General features: G+C 42.4%; 1 protein-coding gene across 1 annotated transcript in view; it reads left to right on the top strand.

The window, feature by feature from the left end:
* Positions 1–12,243, top strand: part of sorcs1 (sortilin-related VPS10 domain containing receptor 1) — a 171,403-nt gene that overhangs the window by 142,449 nt on the left and 16,711 nt on the right. The window contains exons 17-20 of the mRNA XM_028589998.1: positions 3,618–3,731; positions 6,598–6,769; positions 10,592–10,778; positions 11,478–11,611. Coding sequence (XP_028445799.1) covers positions 3,618–3,731; positions 6,598–6,769; positions 10,592–10,778; positions 11,478–11,611 — 607 coding nt within the window. The remainder of the gene's footprint in view (positions 1–3,617; positions 3,732–6,597; positions 6,770–10,591; positions 10,779–11,477; positions 11,612–12,243) is intronic.

Genomic DNA, 12,243 nt, shown 5'->3' with positions numbered 1-12,243 from the left:
TGGCACCGGAACAATCCGGTCAATGATAACGCCGTCGATATAGACTACAGATTGTATAATCCTATCTACACAACTCCTACGGTGAGCTGTGTGAACAATTCTAAGCCATTATTCCTAACCTAGTCTCCCATTGCCAGACATTCCTCCACAGCGCTGCGGAGGAGGGTCTGGCTAGTACACACAGCATTCTGGGATGGGAGAAAAACGTGCTCTGGTTTATCGGCATTTCTTTAAACCAATCACAATCGTCATGGGTGGTGCTAAGCTCCGCACGGAGTCCCGGGAAAAATAGCCTCAGGAAGGAACTTGTTTTGGTGGAACATGTGTACGTTCAAAAGTAGTTTTAGTCGTGTGTTGGGGACCAAGAGTCTGGTTAAACCTGATTTAACCAAAAGGCCTCAGATTAAACTGACCTCTGGATACAGGACACACATGTGCTCAGAGACAAAGGAACATGTGGCCAAGACAAAGGAATCTTGGCCTGCATGTAAACCCCAAAGCCGGGGTAATTCACACCTCTATGCGAAAGTGCCAGCCAGAAGGGAAACGCCTCACAACTGGCAGGAAGTCAAAGAACTACAAGATTGTAGTCTTCACCCTTTCAAGAGTTTCGAGTCTTCCTATTGGTTCAGCGGGACCATAAACACAGCAGGGGGTCTTAACCTATAAAAAGCCTGATCCTAGGAAAATCCTCATTTTCCATTGCAACTCCGTTGCTGAGGGGAGCGCACAAGAGCTTGTGCTGAACTTCCATTTTCTGGAGAAAGTGGATTTTATTTCGGTGGATCCTTGAAAACGCACCAGTGTTATCATACCTGCAGAAGAAGGATAAACAACGTTTTCTTCACAAAGTCGACTAAACTTGCCCCCCTTTGCTGCCTTTTTGGAGGAAGTTTCTCCGTGGCTGCTGACGAGCGCCAGGAGATTCGTCTGTTTCATTTCTGTGGAAATCTATGGACAGAAACAAACGGACTGAACACACCGTAAGGAGGCTTACGTCTGGGCAGAGATAAGTAGTGTGTTTATTAATGAGCAAAGGGTTCGCTACCACTTGTTGCCATTAAGGTGATCTGGTTTAATCATGTACTGGTCCATATGTGATTATTAATCTGTTCTGTGAATGTATAACTGATCACTATACTGTTTGATTTTGGTTGTGTTAAGTAGCTTGGTAAACCGTAATCGCTACCTGCTTAATCACTCCTTTCACAGAGTTTTAATTACTGTCTGCGAGAAAATCGCGAAAATCAACTGTTAGCCACTGTAGTGGTTATAGTGCGTTTTCCTCAGCAAAACAAAAGTCTCAGAGTCTGTCCTAACTACACGTTAGCCCAGACCGGAGTAGCTGAGGGGGACTGGGTCATTATCGATAACTAAGATCAGAGTGCCTCTTTTCTTTACTCTTCTCCTCTTTCTTCTTTTACTAACACACACACACGACACAGACTACAGGCTACAGCGTTAGCTCCAGAGCTAACGTTGTAGTTTAGCCACGTGGAATCGGCTTACGTTTGTACATAGCTAACACAGGAACTAGCTACCATACCGGCTAAGCATGCGCGTTGCCTAGCAACCCTCCCGGCTTCTTCGGCCCTTCTCCATGCACCCAGCACCACTACCGCCCTCTTGAGGCTAAATAGTTTTGTGCAGCTCACAGGAGTAGCCATTTTTTGAGTTGTTTTTGTGTTAGGACTACACTTCGACACCGCCCCTCCTTTTTTACTCACTCTTTCTCACACACACACTCACACACACACAGACACAGACGTGTCCATGCTGCTTTGTTTTTGCTTTGTTTTTGGTTGTGATATTGTAAAAAGGTATATAAGTTTATTATTGAAGGATTATTGATTAGCTACTGATAATTGTGACATTAATAAATCTTATTATACTTAATTAGCAGTTGCTTGTGATTATTTGTGTACTTGTTGTAATAATTGCTGGTCGATCAGGTCCGTGCTTGGATTCACCCCTTCCTTTATTTCCTTTTTAAAGGATTACCACAGAAATGAGACTGTTCCACAGTTTGATTATTGGTCCCTGACTTGCAGGGTGGTGCCCCGTTTTGATTGTTTGTCGATGTGATAAAGTTATTAATAACCATATTCATAACTTTATTAATATTGATAAAACATCTTTAATAATTTGCCAATGATCAAATCTGTACCCTACGAGAATCCTACACGTGCAACAGAAAACTCAGATTGGACAGATAGTCTAGCTAGCTGTCTGGATTTACCCTGCAGAGATCTGAGGAGCAGTTAACCATAGTCACAAATCCACCTAATTTAAAATTCCAACACAAAGAAAGAGGAAGGAAACGGAATAGACATGCATCCGGCGGAATTTCCGTCTGCATCCGAGCATGATAACCAATTTTAACATAACTCGTAATCTGATAGATGGACATGAATGGATATAAATGCAAAAAAGCCCTTGCCTTTCATATTGAGAATGTTGAATAAGTAATGTACAGTGGGTTTATTTCTATTGTTGTTGGGGTTTTGATAATTCGATAATTTACAGATCAGTGTATCAGTGCTTGTAGCTGCTGCTGCTGCTGGTGACTTTTTCTGTTACACGTGCCGTTACAGAGAATGATTTTCCACATGCTCACAACCCACTTCCTTTTAATCATCAGCAGTAGTAATTTCGCTTTTTTTTTTCTCTCACTCTGGTCCCAAATCTGCAGGTCTCTTGAGCGAGGCAGCTCTTGGAATAAGCGCCATCAAAACCATAAATCAGCAAGCCTAATAGCTTTCATTAACAATCACAACCCTTTTGCATCTGTGTGCATGTCGCACTAATTGGGGCAATTTGTCCCTATCATTTTGGGGACACAGCGCCGCTCTGCCTGTTAATTTGTAGGACAAACAACTTGTGGGCTGTGTTTAAACAAGCACCAAAGAGGCACAGAATAGTCGCTGTAACCTCAGTGGAGACATAAGATTACGTTCATTTTACATATTTCCCACAATTCTGTATCCAAATTTCTAATATCTATTCTCGCATTGCCAGGCCTTCCTTTGCAGCGCTGCGGAGGAGGGTCTGGCTAGTCCACACACAGAAAACCAGGCTCTGGTTTATTGCCATTTTTTTAAACCAATCAGAATTGTCATGGCCGGCACTAAGCTCCACTCGGAGCCGCTTCTAAATAGTGTCAGGAAGGAACTTTTTTTGGTGGAACATGTGTACGTTCAAAAGTAGTTTTAGTTGTGCGAGAGAAAACTCCGATTGGACAGATAGTCTAGCTAGCTGTCTGGATTTACCCTGCAGAGATCTGAGGAGCAGTTAACCATAGTCCTCACAAATCCACCGAAAATGAGGGACAGTCGGCGGAATTTCCGGCGGCACCTGAACAATCCTGGAAGTAGAACGCTGATATAAACTAGTCAATATCCTTTTTCAGCTTGGAATACTTTATTATCTTCTGATTGATTTGTCTGGGACTAATATCAGTCAAGTTTACATTTACAAATGTTCTCATTTTAGAATTGAATTTTCCAGCCTCAGGAATATTTGCATCCGTCAGTCTGTCATTGTGTCTGTCAGTGTTTCCTCCACGGTTTCTGACTGGATAACTCTCTCTGTTTTTTTGTCTGCTTTGGTCATTACAGCGATTATGGCTACGAGAGGCGGACCGATGGCAAGTGCACCCCTGCCTTTTGGTTCCATCCGTCATCCATGTCCAGGAGTTGCACCACGGGGATGACTTTCCTTAACAGCACCGGGTAAGCACAGCACGACAGCAGACTAGAATCAGCACACATATTCTCAATAGTGACTCGCAGGCATTGGGTAAAAGTGAGCGGTGCGTTTGAGTTGAATAGCAAATTAATTAATTAGTTTCTCAGGGACTACAAGGACAGGTTGAGGAAAATGTAGGCTGAATGATCAGACATGCCATTTCAGAGTGGTAATGATGTAATCTGCTGTGAGTGAATTAGTGTTTGCAAGTCAAGCTGTAAATGAAAGATTCCATATCAGTGTAAGGGCGCTTTCACACCTACAGTTCAGTGGACTTGGCGCGATTCGGGGGTGAAGTTGCAGCATTGTTGCATTTTTCATTTGGTTGGGTTTGCATTCACACTGCACTTTATCAAACGCACCAAAACACCGTAAACGCACGTCACGTGATCGAGATCGCTTTTTTATTGGACAGAATATCCAAAACTCGCCAACACTTCTGCTCTCAGAAATAATGGAGCAACACCAAATTTATTACATTTTGGGTTTTCTGGTTCTGCTTGAGTGTTTCTAATATTTGAGTAGAATGCAAGCAATGAGCAGCTGACAGACATCGACTGAAGGAGAGAGATGATGATGATGTCACACAGACGACCAGCGATGTGTGCTCAGAACAGCTTAAGGATCTGAAAGTTATCAAGTTAGTTATAGTGAGCCGAAGTCACGCCCCTTCCGGTGGTCCTCATGGGAACTTAACTCAGAAAAAATATGAACGGTATTTAACGGGGAGAGGCAAATCATTTTTTTATCCCGTTTGAATTGAGCCATGGATTACAAATATGACGTTCGTCAATTTAAAAGATAATTTTTCAACCAAAGAAAGTCTCAGTTAGCCGTAGGTTTGTCGTAGTACCACTTAGTTTAGTGTGAAACCGCTCAGTGAACTACACCTCTCGTCTCACACAATTTACGTCACCTAGCTCGATGCTCAACCTGCTCCCTAGCTAGCTAGCTAGCTTAGCTCTGTTCCACAACACATGTAACAAGCCACCATTATGGTCGGTTTTAAAATCCGGGATGTACATGTAGCGTTAGTCCAATCAGGTGCAGCCATTGTGGTTGTAGGAGCGTGTAGACTGTTTTCTTGTCAGTGGATAAAGTGAAGAGAAACTGATAACTGCTAGCGGCGAGCCCGCTAGAGTGCAACGCTGGGAAGCGGGGCGATCCCTGCCGTGAAAAAGCCTATACGGCCACTGTGTGTATCTGTCTTCTAGCAGACAGCAGCCATAGCGTCCTCTTTTTTCGCCATGTTAACATATGTGCGCCAGAGATCGGAGCACTCTCTCTTCCTATTGGTCAATGTCAAGGAACACATCGTAGAACATGTCACACTAGGTGGAAAAAGACAAATAATTCGGTCATGCTAGTCTTTCTGCGTCGTGGCCGTGAAGCGTCCGAGACGTTAGATCGCTGATCTTTGATGATGTCATACTAACGAGAGGTAAAGACACGCGTTTGTCGGTCCCGACCTTCATAATCCAGCACGACTTTGAACGTTTCTCCGCGACGTGTCTGTCGGGTCCAAATCGGGCTGAATTAATGTAGTCTGATCCTAGCATAAGAGAGTGTAAAGTATGGTGGCTTTTCCAGATTATTCTCTCTCTGACAAAATCAACCTCACCTCAAGGTCCATGTAACAGCTGTTCTCCATCATTTCAACTTTCAAGCCAACATGGGCAAGAGGTAGGGCTGAGCAAATCATCGTATGTTGGTCGCGATTTCCATCACAAAAAAACTATGTAATCAAGAAACACTATTATTTTGCAAGTAAACTCTTATTTTGTCTCGTAGTCTGTGTTATGACACTGATTTATGGCAAATTTATTTTGATCAAATTTATTTTAGTTTTTCTTTTATTTGTCTTTTATTCATTATTTGTTTTCAAAAGATTGTGAAAGTGCACTTGACCTTGTTATTTAATACTAAATGAAACATTTGAATATCATTTTTATATTGTTTCTTCAAAGGAGAACTCAAAAAGACATCTTTCCAAAAGTCAACAAGTAATAGTGTTAAATAAACGTGATTTCAATATTAACCCAAATAATTGTGATTATGATGTTTATTTTTTTTCATAATCGAGCCCGCCCTAGCAAGAAGTCCTGAACGTGATCAGGGAAAGAGATGCTCATTTGAACTACTTCACACATTTCTGGGCAGACAGCTGGGCACACTCTAATGAATGACTAATGAAAACCATGGCATATGCAGCGTTGGGAAGGAACTGTAATAGATTACAGATTACTAGTTACCCTGTAAAAAATGTAAGTAATGTAACTATTTTAATTACTTCATTAAAGTCCTGTAACAAATTAAGTTTGATTACTTTTGGATTATTTTTCTAACAAATGAAATGACCGTGAATTACATAACGCCGTTACATGTAACTAGTTACTCCACAACACTGGTCATATGAGTGAACAACACATTCTCACTCCCATCGCATAAATTACTTGGTCATGTGCCTTCGGTGTTTGTTATTCACGCTAAAAGTCTCCTTTAGCGTCGTGACGCTTGACGTCCCTTTTTGATGCTCTGGGTCGGGACGTACTGATTGACACAAGAACGGCACAGTTAGGTTTAGGAGAAGATCATGGGCGGGGTTACAGAATGTACGTTTCAGTGACACGCGGGGCAAATCCGGCGACACGAACCCCGGTCTCCTGGGTGAAAGTCCTGTCCCATTTGACCCCTCCACCACCCCGACCAACCAAGAGTGTCCCTGTTCCTCTGGATAATCTCCAGAACATAACACACTTTGATCCATGTCAGGGTGACAGAGTGTGTGTTCTCCTGCATATACATACTGTATCTACATCTTTAAGCTTTGTGCTTGTGTTTCCACCCCAGCTACAGGAAAGTGGTCTCTAACAACTGTACAGCTGGAGTGAGCGTGGAGTACACAGCCAGGAGGCAGCAGTGTCCCGTCCAAGCACCCAAAGGTCTCCACCTGGTCACCAGCGAGGGCACGCTGAGCGCCACACTGGGCACCAACGTCACCTTCCTGCTTTTTCTGGAGGAGGTAAGCTGTCGAAAAGCTTCATGAACTGTCACACCAAGTAAATGTCATTATATTATATAGAGCTGCAAAGATTAAATTATTAATCGGTTAGTAGTCTACTAGTAAATGAACTGCTAATCGCTAATGAGGTATTTTGATAATGGATTAATCGGTTTGAGTCATTTTTTATGATAAAAAGTTCTTTGTTTCCAGCTTCTTAAATGTGAAAATGTTCAGTAACACTTTACTTGATAAGAGTGACATGACACTGTCATGAACACATCAACCCTAACCCTCTCTAACTCTAACCCTAACCATAACCATAACTTGTCATGACAAAAACCAAATGACACTTACTAAAAGAAGCGTTATGTTTTAAACGTTTATGACTTGTTACTCTTATGTAGATACCTCAAGTAACGTGTAACCAAATGTTGTAGATTCTTCACTCCTTTGCAGTGGTGGAGCAAGATTCTTTACTTAAGTAAAAGTACTAATACCACACTGCAAAAATACTCTGTTACAAGTAAAAGTCCTGCATTGGAAATATGTTACTTTAGTAAGTATCATCAGGAAAATGTACTTAAAGTATTAAAAGTAAAACATATTTAGAAAGATCAAATCAGCTGGGTTCAGTCAGCTGGGTTTAATTATTTCAGATGGACTTGTAGGCCGTTATATTGTTGGGTAGTTTGATTTATAGTAAAACTACATGTGTTTTTTATGTGCAAAAAATCTTAATTTGTAAAGTAACTAGTAACTAAAGCTGATGAATGTAGTGGAGTAAAAAGTACAATATTTCTCTGCATGAAAAGAAAAGACTCGTACCGCAAATTTGTACTTAAGTACATTACTTGAGTAAATGTAGTTAGTGACATTCCTCCACTGCTCCTCTGGGACAGTAAAGTGAAGATCTTTGAGTTGTGGACAAAAAAAGACATTTGAGGACGTCATCCTGGGCATTGGGAAACACTGATCAAACATTTCTCACCATTTTCTGACATTTTATAGACCAAACAACTAATCAATTAATTGAGAAAGTATTCAACAGATTAATCTACAATGTAAGGAATCGTTACTTGTAGCCCTAATTAATTAAAGAGTAAAGTCTAAATCATCAGTATTTTCTACATAAACCAACATTATAGTGTAAGTAAATCTTTATCTGCACTTAATCTGCACTATTCCTTATGGTCTGACTGTCACATCAAAGCAGAAGTGACACATTCTGACACCAGAAGCACTTTGTCACTTTCCTATTTAGTTCTCCTGCTAAGTGGAAAAACAGGTGTTATTGTTAAATTAATTAAAATGCGTATGGGATATGGAATTGCAGTTAGCTGATGCTGGCAGCTGTGCTTCATCATATTTTCCGAAAATGTCCCCTGACTGGATTGTTTCTATGGAGACTAAAACATGATGCTCAGCTCCGACCATGTTCTGTTCACGCTCTCTTTACAAACACTCACTATATTAACACACTAACATTGAACATGCACTCTGTTAGTATCTAGTAGGAAGATTTAGGACACAGTTTAAGTCAAATCTTCACTAACTGCCCTCATACTGTAGCATTTGTTTGTTAGATACATATTTGTCATACAATGCTGCCTGCTTATGCTAATCATAATAATAACTTCATTTTTGTAGCCCCTTTTATACATTAAATGCTGCATAGTATTAAATCAAGACACTTTACAGATAGAGAAGGGTAGACCTCACTCTATAATTCCCCCAAGAGCAAGCATTTAGTGCGACAGTGGCGAGGAAAAACTTCCTTTTAGGGAGAAACCTCGGACAGAACTAGGCTCTTGGTGAGCGGGAATCTGCCGGCGCTGGTTGGGGGTGTGATGAACAGTGGCAATTATAGTCACAATAAAGATAATGGAACTATGACTAAAAATAATAGTTGTAGCAGTTTAGATGTGCAAAGTATTTTTCTGTTCTGTCCTCATATGTAAACCAGAGAACGGTCGCGGTTTCAAACACATTGTTAAAGTTGTGAAAAGGTTGCAGTTTGGTTACGTTTAATTACAGAAAGTACTTACTTAAGTTTAGAAAAACATTGTGGTTTGGGTTCAAATCGGACCCTACTTAACTTCTGGTTATGCACATGGCGCTGAACGTGTTCCCTAAAGTTAAATTATTTTTAGGGACACAAACCCCCCGTCTCCTGGGTGAAAGTCCTGTGTTTGTTTATCCCATCCACCACCCCAACATCCCTCCTAATGAGGGACTTGGCATTAAGTCTGTGACACACCAAGCCAATGGCACAAGAACTAGTAGCAAAGAAGGCCGACTGTGGGGTCGCCTCACGTCGGCCCGCGTCGCCTTTGTCTTGGCCAAAAATTGCCACTGGAACACACCGCAGAGACTACAGTCGATGGCCAACTCTCTATACCAGCAGGCAGCGGAAATCTATCCGTCATTCTAAAAGGAAAACCACATACAAACGTTGCTATGATACCCAAAACAAACCGTGTTTGCTTGAATCAGCAGCAGCAGAACCGAACAGATACTGTCCCTCTGCTTCACTAGTCGCCAGGAGGACAGCAGACACCAGAAGACGGCTAACCAGACTGTCCCTCTCCCGGGCTATCAACCATTCTCTCGGGCAAAGAATTTACTCTGCGGTGTCGAATAGAGCGGAGGGGCCGTGCTACCGCTTGGTTAGCTAACGTTAGCTTGCTACTTCCACCCTCCTAACATTCCTTCATGCTACACAGAAAATGAGCCACAAAGTTGTCACTCTGGCAATAGCACTGTGCTTTCCTATGACGTGACAAGAGGGAGATAATGAAACATTAAGTTGTTTCATTTTACTAATTTAGAGTAAAGCTTAGATCGGGCCCAAAAAATCAAGCCCGACCCTACCCGAGCCCATGCATGTTGAGTCAGAGCCCGGCCGGGCCCAACACATTAACTGGAACTATGAGCCCGAGCCCGATACCCAACAATCTTTTTAATACTTTAATACTACATCACTTAGGTGCTCTAAGTGATGTGACGTGTTTTTAGGCTACAACATTTTTTCACATACAGAAAACATCTCCTCACTATCCGCTAGCTGCCTGTCCCCTGAACACACTGTAAGGTGTCTAAAGACAGCTCAGGCTCCACAAACGGCAACAATAACAAACTGCGCCAACCTGCACCCACGAAACATAACAAACCGCGTTTCAGCCAATAACCAACAAGAAGGAGCTGGTTGAGCCATCACTGCAGCAGTGTTAGCATGTAGGCTACTTCCACAATGCGTATTCATGACTCAACCAGCTCCTTCTTAGCAGAGCCACCGTAGCTGCGTCCAGAGCTTAGCGCCACCCAAGACCTTTGGGATTAGTTTAAAGAAATGCAAACAACCCAGAGTTTATTTTTTCTCCTATCCCAGAAGGTATGTGTGGAGGGGCCAGACCTTTCTCCACAGCACTGTGGAGATACTGTAGGTCTGGCAATGGGAGACTACATTAGGCTGTGAAAAGCAGGAGCTCGATGGTGTTTTAAGCCCCCAACGTCTCCTTCCAGGCAGCAATGCGACCATTGACTTCAAGGCACCTAACCTAACCCTAACCCTAACCATAACCATAACCATACCCATACCCATAACTATTGCCTAATCCTAGAAATGTTGGGGGCTTAAAACACCGATTAACAAAGCAGGACCACAGTGACAACCAAAGCTCTGACCTTTGCAGTGAAAGTGTCAAGCTCTAGGACATAATTACACATATTTTTTTTTTTTTTTCCAGCAAGACAAAAGTGCTCTGTGCTAATGGAGTGATAGCAAGTGACTTCAAATCTGAGTGAATCTGTGGCTGATAAAAAAGTGTTTGTCCTGTGCAGGGCGACGGGGCGAGGACAAGCATCACGCTGGACTTCGGAGACGGCCACGCTCTCACCTACTCCAACGTGAGCTCCATTGAGGACGGGATCAAACACATCTACAAAGCCGTGGGAATCTACCGAGTGACTGCCACCGGGGAGAACAGCCTCGGCTCAGAGACCGTCATGCTCTACCTGCATGTAACATGTGAGATACCAAGGAGTTCTGTTAGACTTGTGTTTGCAAGTTTGCATATGTATTTACTCGTGCTTTTGGCTCGTTTGGCTTTCCACTTCTTTTTTTTTTTATCACATTCAGTGCAATCGCGGCTGTCAGCTTGTACACAGTGTAGCACATTCTGTGCTTTATCTCTTCACAGAACATGCTCCCCTCCCTTAACCAAACAAACAAGTGAGATAGAACAAATCCCATCACACTTCCACTCAAGTTGGCTTAAGCTTCACAGCCACTCAGCCTATACGGAAGCAACTGCTGCAGCCTCATAGGTAACAGGGCTGACCACCCCCCCTCTCCCCGGCATATTCAAGGAGGTGACAGATGTAACGGAGTTGACTTATTGATCGGGGAGTGCCGTTGCCCCCGCCAATCTGTCAATCCTATGTGCCAGCCGAACAAACAGAGCCACCGCAGGCTCAGGGGGGCCATGAATGAAAAATATCACACAGATGGCAGCCAACGGTCCCAGCGCAGGACAGAATTCTGAGAAGAGGAAAAAAAGTCACCCTCCCCACCCAGCTACAAACCTCCCTGTCCCTCTTTTTTTTCTTCATTTGAAAAAATAATAAAGTCGTGGCTTCCGTTTTTGTTTTTTTTTCTCCGTGTTTTTGCACATTTGCGACACAGTGCATAGAGTTCACTCTGTGATGTATCTGTGTGCCTGAGTAGGTCAGCTGGAGTATATCCATCTCTCAGCTCCCTTTGTGGCGGTGAGGAATAAGGAAGTGAACCTGACTGCTGTTCTTTGGCCCAGCCAAGTGGGAACGGTCACCTACATCTGGTGGATCGGAAATAACACAGAGGTACGCTCAAGACTTTTCCCAATTCTCTATGAGCTTTTACTTTTGTTAAGCCGTTTGCAAATTAAGTAGGTTGCTGACTCTTCTGCTCCAAAATGTGAGAATCATTATTTTGTTAAATATTTTTTTTTTTGCATCCAGGTTGCAAAAAAAGTGTGGCTTTTGTTAATCAGCATCCGAGCATGCTGACGTATTAGAGACCAAGCAGCCTAATTACTGATAGCCAGTCAAGTGTGTCTCTTATTCATTCTTGCTCCAAACTCCAACCCCACACAGTTAAAATGTCAGAAAATATCTTGTCTATCCATGCAGATAGTTTTAATTTTGTGCACACAGATTTAGATAACTCTGCTTTTGAAACTTTTTTTTGCCACCTCAATACTATGAAGGTGGGTGGAATCAAAATAGTGCAAAATGATTATTGGTGGAGAATACATATGACCATACATTATCGACCGACAACAGCAAATTTAAATAATGATGTATTGTTTCAATCATTAAATTATAGCCGATTAATTGTTTTCACTGACTTTACAAGCTGACCACTCTGATGCAGCAGGTGGCAGTATGCACCAATAAATGCATTGATTGTACATTGACATGAGTCATTGTTTCTGCTCTGATTCTTAAGGAGC

This window comes from Perca flavescens, chromosome 2 (genome assembly GCF_004354835.1).
Source record: "Perca flavescens isolate YP-PL-M2 chromosome 2, PFLA_1.0, whole genome shotgun sequence".
NCBI classification, from domain to species: Eukaryota; Metazoa; Chordata; class Actinopteri; order Perciformes; family Percidae; genus Perca; species Perca flavescens.
Note: the sequence above shows the minus strand (reverse complement) of the source record. Positions and strands in the feature narration are given on the sequence as shown.